The 17672-nt window shown below is 45.6% G+C and overlaps 1 protein-coding gene across 1 annotated transcript in view; it reads left to right on the top strand.

Moving 5' to 3' along the window:
• The window catches only part of LOC121443625 (E3 ubiquitin-protein ligase MARCHF3), a 149399-nt gene that overhangs the window by 103130 nt on the left and 28597 nt on the right, over window positions 1-17672 (top strand). Inside the window, exons 2-3 of the mRNA XM_041645446.1 lie at window positions 5396-5639; window positions 10118-10322. Coding sequence (XP_041501380.1) covers window positions 5452-5639; window positions 10118-10322 — 393 coding nt within the window. The 5' untranslated portion in view covers window positions 5396-5451. The remainder of the gene's footprint in view (window positions 1-5395; window positions 5640-10117; window positions 10323-17672) is intronic.

The following is a 17672-nucleotide window of genomic DNA, read 5'->3' on the forward strand; positions in this document are numbered from 1 at the left end:
CTGGGTCCTCAGAAAAGCAGCCAGTGCTCTTAACCACTAAGCCGTCTCTCCAGATCCCAACTCTAAAAGCATGGTCTTATCTTGTGCTATTATCTGGATATAGTTTGTACCTCCAAAGGTTATGTATCAGGAGCTTGGTCCTTGGTCTTACAATCATGGTGGGGTGGTTGAACTTTAAAGAAGTGGAACCTAGGGCTAGAGAGATGGTTTAGAGCAGTAGTTCTCAACCTGTGGGTAGTATCCTCTTTGGGGGGGTCAAATGACCCTTTCATGTGGGTCACATACCAGATATCCTGCATATCAGATATTTACAATTCATAACAGTAGCAAAATTATAGTTATGAAGTAGTAACAAAAATAAGTTTATGTTTGGGGGTCACCACAACATGAAGAAGTGTATAAAAGGGTCATGTGTTAGGAAGGTTGAGAACCACTGATTTAGAGGATTAAGGTGCCTGTCACCAAGCCTGATGATTCAAGTTCAATCCCCAGGATTCTCATGGATGAAAGAGAGAACCAACTCCTGCAAGTTGTCTTCTGACCTCTATAAAAATGCTACGGCCGTGTGTGTGTGTGTGTGTGTGTGTGTGTGTGTGTGTGTGTGTGTCTGTGTGTGAACTGTGGGGGTCAGAGGAAAATGTCACAGAAGTTTGTTTCTCCTTCCACCTTGTTTGAGACCTTTCTTGTTATGTTTTTGCTATGCTACACCAAGGCTAGCTGGCTTCAGAGCTTCTGGCCAAGTCTCCTTCCTGTCTCCCATCCTGCCAGAAAAGTGATGGGACTATAGATGCACTACTGCACCGAGGTTTTTATGTGGTTCTGAGATCAGTTCATCAGGACTGCTTAGCAAGCACTTTTACCCTCTGAGCCCCGTCCCCACTCTTGAGTGCAAGGATTTCTGTTTTGTGTTTAAGAAGTTCTTGCCCTGTGGAAGATCTAAAGTTTGCTGTCTCCACATGCGACCTCTCCTCTTAGAAAAGCTCCACCATGATGCTGTCTGTCATGATGCCAGGCAGTCAGGGAGGCCCTTATTTTCATTAGTGCCTTGCTGTTGGAGTTTTAGCTTCTAGACTATGAGCTTAATAAGCTACCCAACCTCAAGTACTGTGTTATAGCAATGGAAAACTGACTAATTACTTTCAGGCCTCACAAACCACCAGCTAAGGTGGCTCAGGGAATATGAATACTCAAAGTTCAGATATTCAGGAGAGCTCAGGGAAGTCCAAAAGGCTGCTCGTCCTCACCATTTATCCTAATGTGTGGGGCACCTCAGATATGTGCAACCTGCTACCCAGGCCACATGAGTCCCGGAAAGCTCTGAATACTGCCTGACACATTGTAGGTGACTTCATATCATATTGGACACCCAGTGAATTTTGTGCCTCTAAGAACAGAGGTGGGATTTTTTTTATTGGGGGGGGTTGTTTTACTTTGTGATCTTCACGGAGCTCTTTGGAGGCTGGGGCACCAGATTGGAGAGGTGAGCCTGGATGTACTTTCTGAGCGCTTCCCTTCCCCCATGTCCTGAGTCTGTGTCTTCACGATGCCAGCCACGTTCCCATGGAAATCACTTACCAGTGGCACACTGTTCCAGAAACCCGGCGATGATTAGCTGCAGCCTGGTTGGGGCTCCTGCTTTTGTAAAACCTGTACTCCGTCCTTTGCAAGGGTCATCGTTTTAACAGACAAGCCTTTCTATTTTAACAATTCAGTAATCAGGCTTTCATTTATTTAGCCTCCTGATCCGTTTTTCACTGTCTCCCCCTTATCCACCTACGCCCACTCTTCCCACTGTGTGCAGCTGAGTTTGTCCAGTACCAAATCATCCTTTATTCTCAACCTGAGAATGAAATTGAATAAGATGTCAAACCCAGCCAACAAAGGACCCCTCCTACCGGTGGAGCTTGAGATTTCAAGCTTACACACACCCAACTTTCCAGGCACTGCAGAAATGTAAAAGAAGAGCATTCTTAGGTGGGTTTGGAAGCCACTTCCCTTTCCATAGAGAAGCTGTACGGGCACTGCTGAGAAAGCAGTCAAATGGTGGTTGAGGTTTGCAAGGTCAGTGGGAGACCAGTGCTAGCTGCACACCCGCAGCTCAGCTCCTTTGAGCATCCAAGGCAACAGCCTGCTGCTTTCCCAAGAGGCTCCAATCAAGACAGGGGAATGCGCAGGGCCATTTGTCACTGCCCCAGGTGTAACATATGCATGCCAATCAACACCTACAGCCTGTGGGCCCACTCATGCCCACCCATGCCTCATCTCAACCCCTGAACATCCTCCGCCCTAAGATCAGGGCGCCACGTGCCCTCTTCCCTCCTCCTCTGCATGAGTAGGGTGATTGGATCTATTCATCTGGGGCTGGAACCAGCTCAGCCATCTCCACTTGATCAGGCACATTCATGCTCTGTGTGATCCCTCCTACCCCAGTTTTAATCCAAAGAATAGTCTTTTGAGGACTAGTGGGATTCTCTGCCAGCGTGACAGCCCTTGGCTCTCAAAGGTATTCAGTGGTACAGAGCAGGCATGCTGATTTTTTTTTTTCTTCCAGGAGTGCTAGGTTGAAATAGTTCTTCAGCTGACTCCTAAGCTCAGTGACAGTTTAGAGGATCCGGGGTGCATGGTTCTATATTCATTGTACATGAGAAGGAGTCAAGGCTTGCTTGAAAGAGAGGCAAGGTAGAGGTACCTTATTGAACACAGTGCCCAGAACCCTTTGCTTGTGAGAAGTGAAATGGAATATACCATTCAGAAGCTAAATCATAGATGAAAATATGTCCAAGAGAAACTGCATCTAGAATATTTTAAAGGCATTTTGTTGTGGAGGTAAGGGCACTCACAACTTCCTTTGAGGGGAGCTTACTCTGTTACTAGTGACTGACCGTGCCTGAAGAGGGTAACCTAACTAGGGATAGCCCTGGCTCCCACTGGCCCCTGTGCACCACTCCCTGCCCCCCTTCCAGTTCATCAAGGAGAGAGAGAGAGAGAGAGAGAGAGAGAGAGAGAGAGAGAGAGAGAGAGAGAGCGCTGCACTCTCCGGGCTGGAGTTATGCAAAAGCCAAAAATAGACTCTCGGAGTGCACCCAGACATAATGATTCTGTGCAGCAGAAGGTCACTGTGTCTGCTTTTCCTGCCAACACACCCCTGGCTCTTCATCTATGGCTGCTTTGTGAAGCAAGCAAGCTGTGCCAGGAAGCTGCACTTTGTGGCTGTGAGGCACTATGAGAATTTAGAATCACTTAAATGAGGTTTTGTCAGGGTAGGCTAGAGGAGGGGTTATACACAGCTTGAGAGGAGGAACATCTTTTAGCATCCTTTTGTTTATTGGCCTGAATGCTACTATAACTCCATTTAAAAGGGGGGAAAGTCTCTCTGGTTCAGCTACAAGCAATCTCCACATTGCAAATTCTGCCCAAAAAACAAAAAGGTATCTGCCCCATAAGAATTCTGTGTTTCTGAGTAGTGGGATCGTGAACGAGTTTCTTCATGCTTTCTAGAACATACAATATATATAATAAAAGTAAAGCAACAAAACCTAGTTTTACATGTGTATTCATGTTAACATGGATGTGTGCATGCACGGGATACACACATGGGTTTGTCACACAGGTCCAAAGTTGATGCCTCAGTCTCTCACCACTTTGTTTATTGTGACAGGGTCTCCCTCTGAGCCTGGAGCTCACTGATTCCTGTCAACCTAACTAGCCAGCTTTCTCCAGTGATCCCCTGATTCTGTCTTCTGAGTGCTGGATCACAGGCAGCCACCACAGCTGCCAGGCTTGCATGTGGGTTCCACGGGCCTCTGCTCTTCATTCTTCTACAGCAAGCACTTTATCCAGAGAGCTATCTCCTCAGACCCCAACAAAGCCTATTTTTGGAAAATAAAACTATGCTCTTACTATCCATCTGTTTCTTTGGATTTTTGATATTCAGTTCTGTAAAATGGCATGAATGGACAGCCACTGCCAATGTTCCTGCATCACCCCCTGACCAAGGATTGGTATCCACAGCCATTTCTCCATTATAGATTCCAGAGGGCTGCTGGAAAGAACACACGCACACGCACGCATGCACGCACACACACATACACAACACGCACACCCAGGGAGGCTTCTGGTAACAAGAAAAAAGGCAGTCAGCCATGCACCTCAGTAGCAAGGATAGATCAGGGCCATTTGTTTCAAATAATGAGACCTGAGCCTGTCGGGAGGGAAACTGTCCACTCAAGTCCACCTGAAAACACCATGTTCTTACCCTGATGCACACGATTCTGAGAGTGGGAAGATCCTGTCTTCCAGACATGTAGGGATCAAATAAAACATAATAAGTAGAGACAAATGTCTAGAAACCACCCCTGGAGGGATCCCAAGTATCTTTTTCTGAGTTGGAGGGGGAAAGACAAGGTTTGCATTGCCTGGATTTGAGCTTTGATGACCCTGACTGCTTGCGTGACAAGAGTTCCGTCTGTCAACCCATCCCACATACTGAGCTCGAACCGTGTGGAGCATGAGGTGACAGAAAGGGCACAGTGGGTGGTGGCACTGTGTCACATCACCTCTGGGTGTAATGCAGCCTGCAAGTTTCCTCATGACTCACGCACGCATCTTTGTTCCGTAGCACACAAACGAAAGCCAATGCTAATGTATTTATTATAATACCCATTTGAAAAACAAAGCAGTTCATCAAACTAATCATTGCCTGAGCAACTGTTTGAAACTGGCTCAGATGGGTTAGCTTTTCACAGGAAGTTAATCTGTGGTTTTTCAGGTAGATGGTTGCATTACAGGACGTATATGTGGCAGGTTTGGGGAGTGACTGAATGATGCCCCAGAATGGGCAATTTTGCCAGATTCTTTGCTTTCCCTTCCTTTTTTTCCTCCCTGTTTTTAATCTTGGCATCTCTGAATAAAACTGCATAGAGAATAAATTGCTTACAAGAAAAACTAGTTGCGAGCAGTTTTAATAATGATTCTAGTAACTTTTAGTGAGTGTCAACAAAGACTTATTGCATCGCTGGTGCAGAGTGGGAGAATCGCTTATCTTCTCTTCAAGTCTGAGCTTCGGAGCCATCATTCTGTCCCCTCATGGAAAACAGGGCTCCGAAATGTGTGTGTGTGTGTGTGTGTGTGTGTGTGTGTGTGTGTGTGCACGCGCACATGCTTGTTGTCTTTTTCATAAGCAGGTGTTCATAACTCTCGTGGCCTGTGAACATATGAGTGAGTGTGTGCAAATGTATGCAAGTATGCTTGTGTTAAATAGTAACAAGATAATAATGCCGCGTCTAAGCTACCCTAGTATTTATATTAAATAATGACATGCTGATGTTGGTGGCCCATAATTCTCCATTTTCCATTAACCATCCAGCCAAGTAAACTGTTTTCTGATCTCTCTTAGATGGAAATCCTCTATGAATGTGGAAGCCATTAGCAGAGTAATTGCTGTCTGTTGCCATGACAACCAGCCGCTGCAGTCACCTGCCCGAAGTCTTGCCAGACTGCACCAGCTCAGCCGCGCCTGTGGTGAAGACTGTGGAGGATTGTGGCAGCCTGGTGAATGGGCAGCCACAGTATGTCATGCAAGTCTCAGCCAAGGACGGGCAGTTGCTGTCAACCGTAGTGCGGACTCTTGCCACCCAGAGGTAGTGCCACCGTTAAAATACACGGGTCTGCAATTGATCCAAAGAGCTGTTTGTCAAGTGGAGAATGTTAAAGGGAGGATAATTGGTGTTCAGGTCTTTGTGTCCGGGAAGAAAGGTACTGGGAAAAAGAAAAAATAAAAAGGCTGTCCATGTTCTGTGGCTGTTCCCACAGCAGCAGGATCATAAAGCTAAAATTCATGTGGCCGCATTCCTCCTAAAGCCACTGTAGAGAGCCAGGCAGGGAAAAGCTGCCACGAGATATGGGGCTGCTTGCTGTACATCTGTTATTTTGACACTGCTGTGGCCGGTTTTGTCCTCTTGTCCCCAGCAGCTAACAAAGCTAGCCCTTTGTTAGGACAGAAGGTAGACGTCACCTGATTTCAGGTGGCAGAGCCAAAGTGATTGGATTTGTGAAATTGAAATAAGGTCTTCAGTAGCCCAGGCTAGCCTCATACTCACTGTGTAGCTGAGGATGGCCCTGAAGGCCTGGTCCTGCCTCCACCTCTTGCATACTGGGATTAGAGGCATGTGCCACCATGCTTGGCTTTGTGGAAACAACTTTTGAAGTACTGTTCCCAGTGTGTATGCCACTTAGCACTACCCAGTGGATATGCCATCCAGGCTGTTCTCTGGGGGAGTCTCCTTTTTCCATGTAGGGGTCTGTCCTGTCATCCCCTTCACTCGACAGCCCCATCCCTGCCTCTCCCTCTCCAGGCACACGCCAGCCTGTAAACTGCTGTCACAGCTGGTTTTCCTGTGTGAAGAAGAATGGGGTCTCTAAACAGCCTGGAGACCCCTTATTCAGGCCAGTTCCTTGTCCCTAAGGTTTCTTCTTATGCTGCTGTTGCCCATGGCAGATTGGGGGCTACAGACTCCTAGTGTACCATGTACATGGCTTCTCCAGTTTTTTTTTTTCCCCTCCAGGGGGAAAAAAAAAACTTCTAGTTTCCTAGCACCTAAACCAGGCAGCTCACGGGCTCCTATAATTCCAGTTGGGGTGGGGGGCTCTAATACCTTTGGCCTTTCTAGGCACATGTACTCATGTGCACACACACACACACACACACACACTATTAAAAATAACAAAGTCAATCTTTAAAATATGTGTGGCTGTCACAGAAGACAGAAAGAAAAATATGTAGTGTATGTTTCCCACTTCTTGGAGAGTTTCCAGCAGTTGGCCAGTGCTCAGAACATAAAGAGGTGGTAAATGTCATTGGCCCCCTGTGAACCAAGGATGGATGGCAGTATGTGCACCAGCCATTCTAGCAGGCACCACTCACTTTGCTTAATCAAGAAGAGCAGGCTGGTTGATGTAACTTGAAAACTGTGAGTGTCAGTGTAACTGAGAGCTCTGTCTGTCTGTGTGTGTATGTAGGGTGTGTGTGTGTGTGTGTGTGTGTGTGTGTGTGTGTGTGGTGTGGTGTATGTCTCTCAGCTACTTCTGGGCCACACATTAGTATACACCAAAACACTGCAGTTTTTCCCTGATAAGATTCAAAACAAACAAAGGAGGCCAAGAGACAAAAGCCAGCTGTCAGCTTCTCACCATCCTCTCCCCAGAGCCTGGACAGGTCTCCTGGACAAGTGAAAGGGTGATCCTGCCTGCCTCTAACTCTCGTCTATTCTCAGGATCATTTCCAGAAAGGCCTTTGGCGATCAGTAGCGTTTCCATAGCTGTTTCCATTTGGTTCAGAGATAGCACTAAAAAGTAATGGGGCGTGGACCTAGGTTAGCATCCTCTCTGGAGGACTTGGGAGAAAGAAAGCAAAAGTGTGAAAGGAACCTGGGTTGTCACACACCACGACAACATTCTTTGAAAATGCCAGTCATGGAGGCAGATGGCCCCTCTCGTTGAAAACTGAAGTCATCTTAATTTGATATTTCCATTAGGCTTGCATGGTGAGGTCTGCGTCACTTGACTTTCCACAGCCTGGGTCATTCGAGGTCCTTCAGATCTAAGCCTCAGCTCCAGACCAACTTTTCTCACTTTTGATCCCATTTTAGAGATCAGGAGACTTAAGTATGGCGAGAAGAAGTTACTTGTTCACAGCTGTCTGACAAGTAAGCTCCCGAGCTTGGGTTTGAGCCCAGGCAGCCAGATTGCAGAGCTGGGAACCATCGATGGTACCATGCCCTCTTCAAAAAATAGGAGGGAGTGGCTTTTCCCCTTGAATGCAGAACTCTAGAGGCCACCTTAGTAGGACACACCCACCACTCCCTTGCAGTGTAATGACTCCAGCCTCCTAGGGAGTGTCTCCACAAGCTCAGAGGGCCCTGTAGTGTCTCCAGCATCCTAGGGAGTGTCTCCACAAGCTCAGAGGACCGTGTAGTGTCTCCAGCATCCTAGGGAGTGTCTCCACAAGCTCAGAGGGCCCTGTAGTGTCTCCAGCATCCTAGGAAGTGTCTCCACAAGCTCAGAGGACCGTGTAGTGTCTCCAGCATCCTAGGAAGTGTCTCCACAAGCTCAGAGGACCGTGTAGTGTCTCCAGCATCCTAGGAAGTGTCTCCACAAGCTCAGAGGACCGTGTAGTGTCTCCAGCATCCTAGGAAGTGTCTCCACAAGCTCAGAGGGCCCTGTAGTGTCTCCAGCATGCTGGGGTGTCTCCACGAACTCAGAGGACTGTGTAGTGTCTCCAGCATCCTAGGAAGTGTCTCCACAAGCTCAGAGGGCCATCTGCACCTCCTGTCTGTGCCCAGCTCAGTCTGCTGCTTCCGAGTCAGGTGCCAGTTTACTTCCTGCTCTCACTCTCCTGTAGCATTGAAAAGAGAAATGAAGGTAACCTGTGTATACCTTCATCTGACTCAAATGACGCTTTTTGTCTAAAAACTACAGTTGATGTCATTTCAAAAGAATTTGTTCTTGGGGCTGGAGAGATGACTCAGCTGTTAAAAACACTCACTGCTCTTGCAGAGGACCAGATTCTGTTCCTGGCAACCGCATGGTGGCTCAGAATCATCCATAACTCCAGTTCCATGGATCCAATGCCCCTTTCTTGCTTCTGTGAGCACCAGGCACGTGTGTGGTGTACATACTACCTGCCAGCAAAACACTCACACATGTAAAATTAAATCATAAAACATAAAAAGCTTTTTTTTTGGTGGGGGGGTGTTGGGTATTTCAAGACAGGTTTATCTGTGTAACAGCTCTGGCTATCCTAGAACTTGCTTTCTAGACCTCACAGAGACCTGCCTGCCTCTGCTTCCCAAGTGCTGGGATTACAGGCATGCACCACCACCACCCAGCTCTAAAAAGCTTTTTGAAAGAATTTGTTCTAAATAGTGATGAATGATTTTTGTAGATTTATTATATTTTATATGTGTGAGTCTTTTGCCTGCCTGTATGTATGTGTATAAATATCACTTGTGTGACTGGTACCTACAGAGGTCAAAAGAAGATGTTGAATCCCCTGGAACTGGAGTTACAGATGGTTGCAAGCCACCATGTGGATTCTGGGAATTGAACTCATGTCTTCTGCAAGAACATGTGAATTTAATCATGGAACCGTCTCCCTAGCCCATAATTTTATTTTTTGATTGGCGGTTTGCCTGAGCTTTTTTTTATGTTCAAGACAAAAATTTGGTGCTGGAAAATATAGGAAAGAAAGAAGTGGGCTGGGAGATGCTCAGTGGATAATGCGCTTGCCACACAAACATGCAGGCCGGAGTTGGGATCCCCAGCATCCACATCAAGGCTGAACAGATGTAACTGCTCACTTCTAATCCCTCCACTTGTGAGGTGGAGACAGGGAACTCTCCAGAGCAAGCTGCCTGACTACACAGACTAGTTTATCTATTTGTTAGATCTGAGTTCAAGAGAGAGAGAGACCCTTCCTTAATTTGTAGATGGAGAGCGACATCCATGATGACACCCAGCATCAACTTCTGGCCCCTAGCATACACACATGGGAATGTATGCCTATATATACATGTGCACACACACACGTAAATATACACACACATGCACATGCAAAGAAACCATAAATTTTTAAAACATATAGGCATATTTCAACCTATCAACTCACAGAGATAACAAGTCTTTCATCACTCTGAAGAAGCAAGGGGACCAAATTTTCCAAAACATGCCCTATAAAACAATTATAAATCCTAACATTCCTGTCCAAACCACTTTACTAGGTAACCATGTTGAAGGTAATGTTTATACCTAAAAGTATTTCAACAGATAAAGGAAAAGAATGATAGAAATGAACATATCATCATTTGTCTATTCAACAAATTAACAGGTCAAGTCATTAAGGCTCAATGGCTTCTGACATCACACATGAAAAAACATGAGTCAGCAGTGTCCAGAGGAAATATATTCAGGCACACATATATCTGTAAGGAGGGGAGCTTAACGCAGCTTGTATTCTGAGCAACTGCCCCTGGGGAGGGCCCAAATGATGCAGATCAAGGGCCCTCCACAGGGCGGTGGGTTGTCACTCGGTGACCAGTAGGTATCCCTTTTTCTCTTGCAGCCCCTTCAATGACCGGCCGATGTGCAGGATCTGCCATGAGGGCAGCAGCCAAGAGGATTTGCTCTCTCCATGTGAATGTACAGGGACCTTGGGGACAATCCATCGGAGCTGCCTGGAGCACTGGCTGTCATCCTCCAATACCAGCTACTGTGAGCTCTGCCACTTCAGGTTTGCAGTCGAACGCAAGCCCAGGCCGTTGGTGGAGGTCAGTAAGTGGAGCACATCCTGAAAACTTAGCTGTAATGAGCAGATAATGTCTGCTTTTATGCCCAGTCACAAATCCTGTAGAGCAAGCCGAGCGGTGGTGGCACACGCCTTTAATCCCAGCACTTGGGAGGCAGAGGCAGGCGGATCTTTGTGAGTTCGAGACCAGCCTGGTCCACAAGACCTAGTTCCAGGACAGGCTCCAAAACCACAGAGAAACTCTGTCTTGAAAAACCAAAAAAAAAAAAAAAAAAAAAAAAAAACAAATCCTGTAGACCTTCACCGGAGCACAGCAATAGCTCTGGGGGGTGGTGGGGGGAGAGAGACAGAGAGAGAGAGAGAGACAGAAGCCAAGAGGGACAGCTTACCATCTCACTCAGGAGCCAGCTACAGTTAAACCTTGTGTAAAACAAGAAAGAAGAATTCAGTGTAAGGAGAAAGGGGAAGTTGAGAACAGGATCTCCATTTGTTAACACCTTTGATATGAATATACGTATCAAACCCCGTCTCCGCACACCATCTCCCCAACTTGAAGCAACACATAAAGGGGAATTAGGGTTGTATACCCGAGAAGTCTTCTTGAGAAAGGATAACTGGGTAGCACAGTGGTGGATTAGACCCAGACTTCCTGAGTTCTGTCACCTGGGTAAGTCATCTCACCTCTTGGAACCACTGTAAGGATTAAACAATCACCGAGGATAGAACACTTAGAATCAGGAAACATGAAAATATTTGAGTGAGCAAAGGTCTTTCTGATGCTTTTCAGTGAATTGCCTTAAGCTGGGACTTCCTTTCTTAAGAGGTGATGCTGTCAGTTCACCAAAGTAGCAGGATGTTTTCCTTTCTGTTTTCAGAAGCACAGGATTTTCTTTGAGACCTAGGGACTGGGCTGGTCTTAGAATCACTGGAGAAGAGGGATTATTCCGGTGTTTCTGCCCTCTCTCCTCCCTCTAAATCCTGCTAGTCAATTAAAGCCCCAGTATTGGCAACAGTAAATATTTTAATGCATTATGAGGCAGAGTGCTTGTAGTACAGGTATACTGAGAATCGTATGTCTGCGTCAAGGCATCCCAGGGAAACTGCAACCATAACTCAAGCGTGAAATCGAGAGGCCCTTCCTGGAGACTGTATAGTAGAGGCTGACGTCGAGACACTGAAAGTTCTGTGTACGTCCTTGTGGTTTTGACCTTGAAACTTTAATCAGGACTTAAACTGGAGCTAGCCCGGTGTGTGACTTAACTCCCTAGTGGCGCAACAGTTACTGGCTGGCCCCAGCAGACTCTGCTTCTGTGAAGGCTGCACCAAGCGACCTCTGCTTCTGTGAAGGCTGCACCAAGCGACCTCTGCTTCTGTGAAGGCTGCACCAAGCGACCTCTGCTTCTGTGAAGGCTGCACCAAGCGACCTCTTTTGTAGCCATTTTGCCACTTGACAGCCACTTTCAGAAATTCATATTCAGAGATTGCCTGTCAGGATCTGGCCCTGTACCAGGTTCTCAGGACCCTAACATGTCAGAGTCCCTCTGCAGAGACAGAGGCAATGAAATAATAAATAGAGAGCACAAAGATTTCCCAAGTCCAATAGCAAAAGGGAACAGAAGTCTATTTCTCCTTTCCAGAAACTTTTGGAATCTCCCCAATTTGCCATTGCAGTCTCTCCAGGGGAGCTGGCTTCCCCCTGGTGAGGAAATCAGGCTTTTAAATGGATCCTTCCCAATGGTCTTCGTTATGGAGATCTTCAGACTGGCCAAAATCCAAGAGAGGGCTGCTGGTGTGCGCTCACATGCTCACACTGCAGTTTCTTAATAACGCACCATGATCCTCTGCCATCTCAGAGAGCATACCACATGCAGAGGCTCTTCAAAGTTGTAGTGTTGGGTCCGAGGCTGACTGTCCAAATGGTCGCCAACTGCCATTAAACAAGGCCACAAGGCAGATGACCTTGAGAATGTGTGAGGTGCTCTACAAGATTTAGAGCCTCGCCTACAAAACCTTCACCCAAGCAGGCAGCAGTGGTGAAATTTTCATCGCCCAGATGGACTGTGAGTTTTCAGAGTTAACGATGATTGAACAAGTTGAAAGTGAAAGGCAAACCCTCACGGACGGGGGAGGCTGGCCGTTTGATCATCCCATGGAGAAGTGAACTTGTTGTTTAACCACAAGCAATAAAAGGTGGTCTTTGGTTTCTCAGCTGGAGAACAAATGAGAACCAGGTGCAGGCAGACTTTTAAACAAGTGACATTGCTGATTGACTTTTCCCAGTCTTACCAAAGGGCAGCATATTCGTGGAGGCCAATGCGTCTCAATAACTCATCTAGAGACGAGCATGCATCTTGTTGGTCTGTCAGCCAAAGCTGCCCATTTGGGTTAAGGATTAGGAGTATTGTCGCATTAGTTCTCATTTTTATTCTCTTAATTGCTTTAATCATTACTCTGTTTACCACTCGGATCTGCCTTCTCATTAAAGCAAGAAAATTCTATAGCATTTAATTTTAAAATCAATGTGACAATAGCAGCTCTTGTTGCTGGAAGAAGCAGTTTTAGAAGTCATTTGTAAATTTTATTTGTCAGCAACGAGATGCTAACACTAGCTGCAATGACTTCAGCATCTCAGATTTGCACTTTTGGGAAGCCCCTTCAGCCCTGCATTCATCACAGCCCTTCATTGCCCTTTACTCCCCGTCCCTGAGGCATCCTCTTTCACCTTCTCTTCTGAACTTTGCACCAGCTCTTACTCATTCATTGGAGGTCCAGAGCCAAGGACTGTTGTCTATACACAGGCTGTGATGTGAAATGTTTTCCCCTCAGAGGGCGAGTTTCTGCTCATAATGGCCAAACCCATAGCTGGTTTTTATTAGAACCTCCAGCCTGGGCACCTCCTCTCTCTTAGCCACTGACCATCTGTGTGGCCATCTGTGTGTCTGCTCAGTTCCTCTGCTTCACTGTGGAAGAGGGTAGATGAGGGGCTTTCCATGGCATCTTTTGGTCTCTATAAAGCTAAATGTCCTTATTATTAAAAAAAAAAAAAAGTTCTTGGATTAAATAATGTTCAATGGGAGAGCACTTGCTTAGCATGCAGGAGGCTCTGGGTTCCCAACCCAACGAACAGACCACACTTTCAGAGAGCATGCTTAATCTCGCCTTCTTGCCTAACTTGCCTACCTGTCCACATTGCAAATGTTATGTCCTACGTATTTCCCTGCTGCAAAGCAAACCAGTAAAACAAGTTAGTTTCGGCCCATGAGAGTGACAAAGCAGTCATCTCCTTTAGTCAGATGTGGATGAATTTTTGCTGTGGTCCAGCAAAAGCAGTCTCATGAGTCTGTGTCCAGTCATGCATGATTTGAAAGAAAGGAAAATGGTCAATCTATAGGAGACATAGAAAAGGGGGCAGTTCTAACACATGCACCCCATACCTTCACAGCCAGCACGGCCCTCAGCAAGCTGGTGTGAGTTTGTTGACAATGAAAATGTGCCCAGAGGCAGTTTATAAATTGAATTACTCCCCACAATAATGGCCCACTAGAATGTAGTGAATAAATACGCACTAACTGTAAGAGGACCCACTGGATGGCTCGCCTGGGAAGTTGATGGTCCCCTTCCTGCTCCTCTAGTTTTCCTTGGTTCTCTTGATAAGGTGAATTCTGAAACTATTCTTTTTTAACAAAGAGTAAGATACAGCAAGCTGATCTCTCTCTCTTTCTCTCTGTCTCTGTCTCTGTCTCTGTCTCTCTCTCTCTCTCTGTCTCTCTCTCTCTCTCACACACACACACACACACACACACACACACAGCCTGGGCTCCAGCACACTGCTATGACAGTGATTCTGATTGACCGCTTTGCCAGGGAAGCCCATATCAATGTGTATGTGCAAACAGATTTCTGGTAACATCAGTTCCTAAAGATCTAATATCTGCCACAGATTCTTAGGACATCTGTGCATAATAGCCACCTTTGCCCAGAAAACTAAGATCAGAAGTTCGCCCAGAAGTTAGAGATCAGCTCAGCAATGTGGCCATGGAAAGGAAACAACAAGGAATGGTGGGGGTGTGGTAAAAAGACTGTGTGAGTCTGGTCTTCTTCTGTCAGAGAGATGTGGTTGTTCACAGAGGGCGTGGTTAGGTTTCCATGTTTCTATTTCCTTTACACAGACCTAAAAACTGGTAAAAGTTAACGAAACAGTTTAAAAAGCTGTTCCCTGTGAGTCAAAGATTTAGCTAAATTGAAACTAAGGACTGTTTTCAAACATATCAGCTACCTACAGTAAATGAATATAAAACTAGGGAAATAGGGTTAAGGATATTTTTCATCAATTTTCTTATTGTGACTTTATTTCTTTTAAGATACTGTAGGAATATGGTTTTTAAAGTGTTCTCTGGATTCAGTGTAATCTTCAGCTACCCAGCAGGGAGAAACTACACACAGAGCAGGGGAAACTACACACAGAGAGAGAACTACACATAGAGAACTACACACAAAGCAGAGAGAACCACACAGAGAGAGAGAGAAAGAAAGAGAGAGAGAGAACACTAAACACAGCAGAGAAAGCCTCACATGGAGAAACTACTTTATGCATTGCCGCTTGCTGTTTAATATATTCAGTTACTTCTGGGGCTGGAGGGAAGGCTCAGCAGTCAACAGCGGTCCTCTTCCAAGACACCAGGCTCAATTCTCAGCACTCATGTGGCAGATCACAACAGTCTATAACTCGAGTTTCTGGTTACCGAACACCTTCTTCTGGCCTCTGTGGGCACTACACACACAGTACACAGACATACATGAAGGCAAAATACTTATACACATAAAATAAAAATGAGTAAATCTTGCAAAAATATTAAATACTTGTGTATGTGTAGGATACTGTATTAATTTTTTACATTGTATGTGAATATATACATTTATTCATATATGTCAGGCCTACACGTAGAAACAATGTTGTGCTCTTACTGTGTTTTGTTTTCATTTTTAATATTCATCCAATTGAAAAGGAGAGAGTTTTGCTTTCATGTATCCATCAGCAAGCCCTGTGGCAATGGGGTAATTGGGGGATAACGCCATAGAGGGTATAAACGGATTTGAGGAAATTCCCAGGTGAATTTTGTTGCTTTTGGAGCCCCAGCAAACTTGGCTGCCCCTCGCAGTCTGTGGGTGTGGCCCAGGGAGTGAGGCTTGTAGCTTACAGTCAGACTCTTTTATTACGTTGATAACTTCAGTTTTCACTAGAGTCTGAATATCTTCAGGTGGGACCCGCACTTTCCAGTTCCCCAGCTTGCCTGCTGCTTATGCCACTCAGCTCTTCCACTGGCTTGCATTGCCTGCCTCCTGTTTATTGAGATTGGGTGGCTTCTTCTACCTTTAAGGCTTTTGTTTATACATGTCTTACTACCGCTATCTGCTATAGTGATTTCCTCCCTCTTGTCCCCAGTCAGGCTGGAGAGGCCAATCTATAAGCACAAGGTGAATGGACCTCTAGAAGAGTATCCTTGCATGGACAATAATGAGAGTAGCAGTAGCTATGATCCCTTGCCCTTGTTATAACTGTTGCTAGCCACACGTCCCCTTGACCTTTGGCAAGGTCGTTTAGCAGGCTTTCCACTAGGCTGCCTGCCTCCGTGTGGCCTTGTGGCACCGTCCTGACTCTGCCAGCCATTCAGATGGCAGATCTGCCAGCCAGAGGCCGCAGCAACCCCAGATCCTACAGTTGATTGGCCTTATGATTTCCTCTTGGTTTGGGCGGCTAATTTGGCAGTTGTTTTGTTACTTAACGCTTAGTTACAAAGAAGCTGTTTTAAGGTATCTATTAAATTCACAGCTTGCTTCATTAAAAATCACTTCATTAAAAAAGCAAGCCAACCGAAGTGTTCACATGGCCATGCCAGATGGAAGTGAGTTAAGAGCTCGGCGCCTGTGCTCTCAGCCCTTTCGTTGCTAGTAAAGGATTAATTTGGGGGGAAATCCAATTCCCTGGATAAAATGAGTTACATGAGAGGATTCTTTTATTTCAAATTGTACTAGCACTTGCATTGAACTCGGGCTGAGATACGCCTTGGAATCCACATGCTCACTAAGACCTGGTTCCTCCCCCTTCTTCATCCCATCTGAGAACTTCAGTGGGATAAGATGCAAAGACTAGTGAAGTAATAAGAGTGGCGGGGCTGCATTCCCAGCACCCTGGCCGCCTGCTCGGCTAGCTTATGCCCCGAAATAACAACACACAAACTGTATTCATTTAATCACTGCTTGGCCCTTTAGCCCTAGCCCTTACTGGCTAATTCTCACATCCCGATCAACCCATCTCTAATAATCTGTGAGAACCGGTCTTACCGGGAAGATTCTAGCATAGTCCATCCTGGGTCGGAGCTTCATGCCGGGAGCGGGGCATGGCGTCTCTCTCAGGCGTCTGCTCCTGAGAGGAAAGCTGTCGAGACTGAGCTCACTTCCTCTTCCTCCCAGCGTCCTGTTCTGCCTACTCCTCCCACCTATCCTCTAACCAATAAAATGGGCCAGGGCAGTGCCTTTATTAGCCAATGACCTTCCTCCATCATTTCCCCTTTTTCGGTTTAAACAAAAAAAAAAGGCTTTAACTTTAACATAGCAAAATTACATATAACAAAACAGTTATCAAGTAAAAGTTACAATAATCTTTATCATAACTAAGGAAAACTATAACTATAACTAACTATTCTTAACTCCATCAAAGACTCCAGAAAGATATAATATTACCTAAGTAAACAAGAACTAAGAAACTTCAAACTCTAGAAATGACAAAGACATCTCGCTGCCTGGACAGTCACCCAAAGTTCTTTTGTACCGTTGGGGCATCCATCTTCAGCCTTCAGGCCCATGGTATCCAGCAGACATTTCCATAAAGCAGGAAAATTCAAAGTCAGTTCAGTCACTATCTGTTGTGTCCTGCAGAATGTCTCGCAGACTCTTTCAAAATGAATCAGGAACCCCGAAAGATCATCTCACCTTAGGCAAGTTCAGTAGTCCTCTCTCTGCGGGTTCTCTGTGTCCAGTTTATGCTATAGTCCAGGCAAGAGCAGTTTCTTGCCCAAATGGCTATCAAAACTCCATAATGAGCCTCTTCGATGCCCATCTTCCTCTTGAAGTAGATTGGTGCTGCCAGGAGCAGAGTGTCTCATTGTCATGAAAAGTCCTCAGTTATTAAAACATTAAATGTCCTATTCTGTAATCTTTGAAAGACATGAAGAATGTCTATCTAACTGAAATACATCTCTATATATCTAGAAAATCTAACTAACATAACTACAAGCTTTACTATTATCGATGATTATCCATTAACAACCTATATTTCTTAATTATACAGTACATATTTAAATGAACTACACAA

Source organism: Microtus oregoni, unplaced genomic scaffold (genome assembly GCF_018167655.1).
Source record: "Microtus oregoni isolate MIOR12 unplaced genomic scaffold, Mior012 000110F_ref0000174, whole genome shotgun sequence".
Taxonomy (NCBI): domain Eukaryota; kingdom Metazoa; phylum Chordata; class Mammalia; order Rodentia; family Cricetidae; genus Microtus; species Microtus oregoni.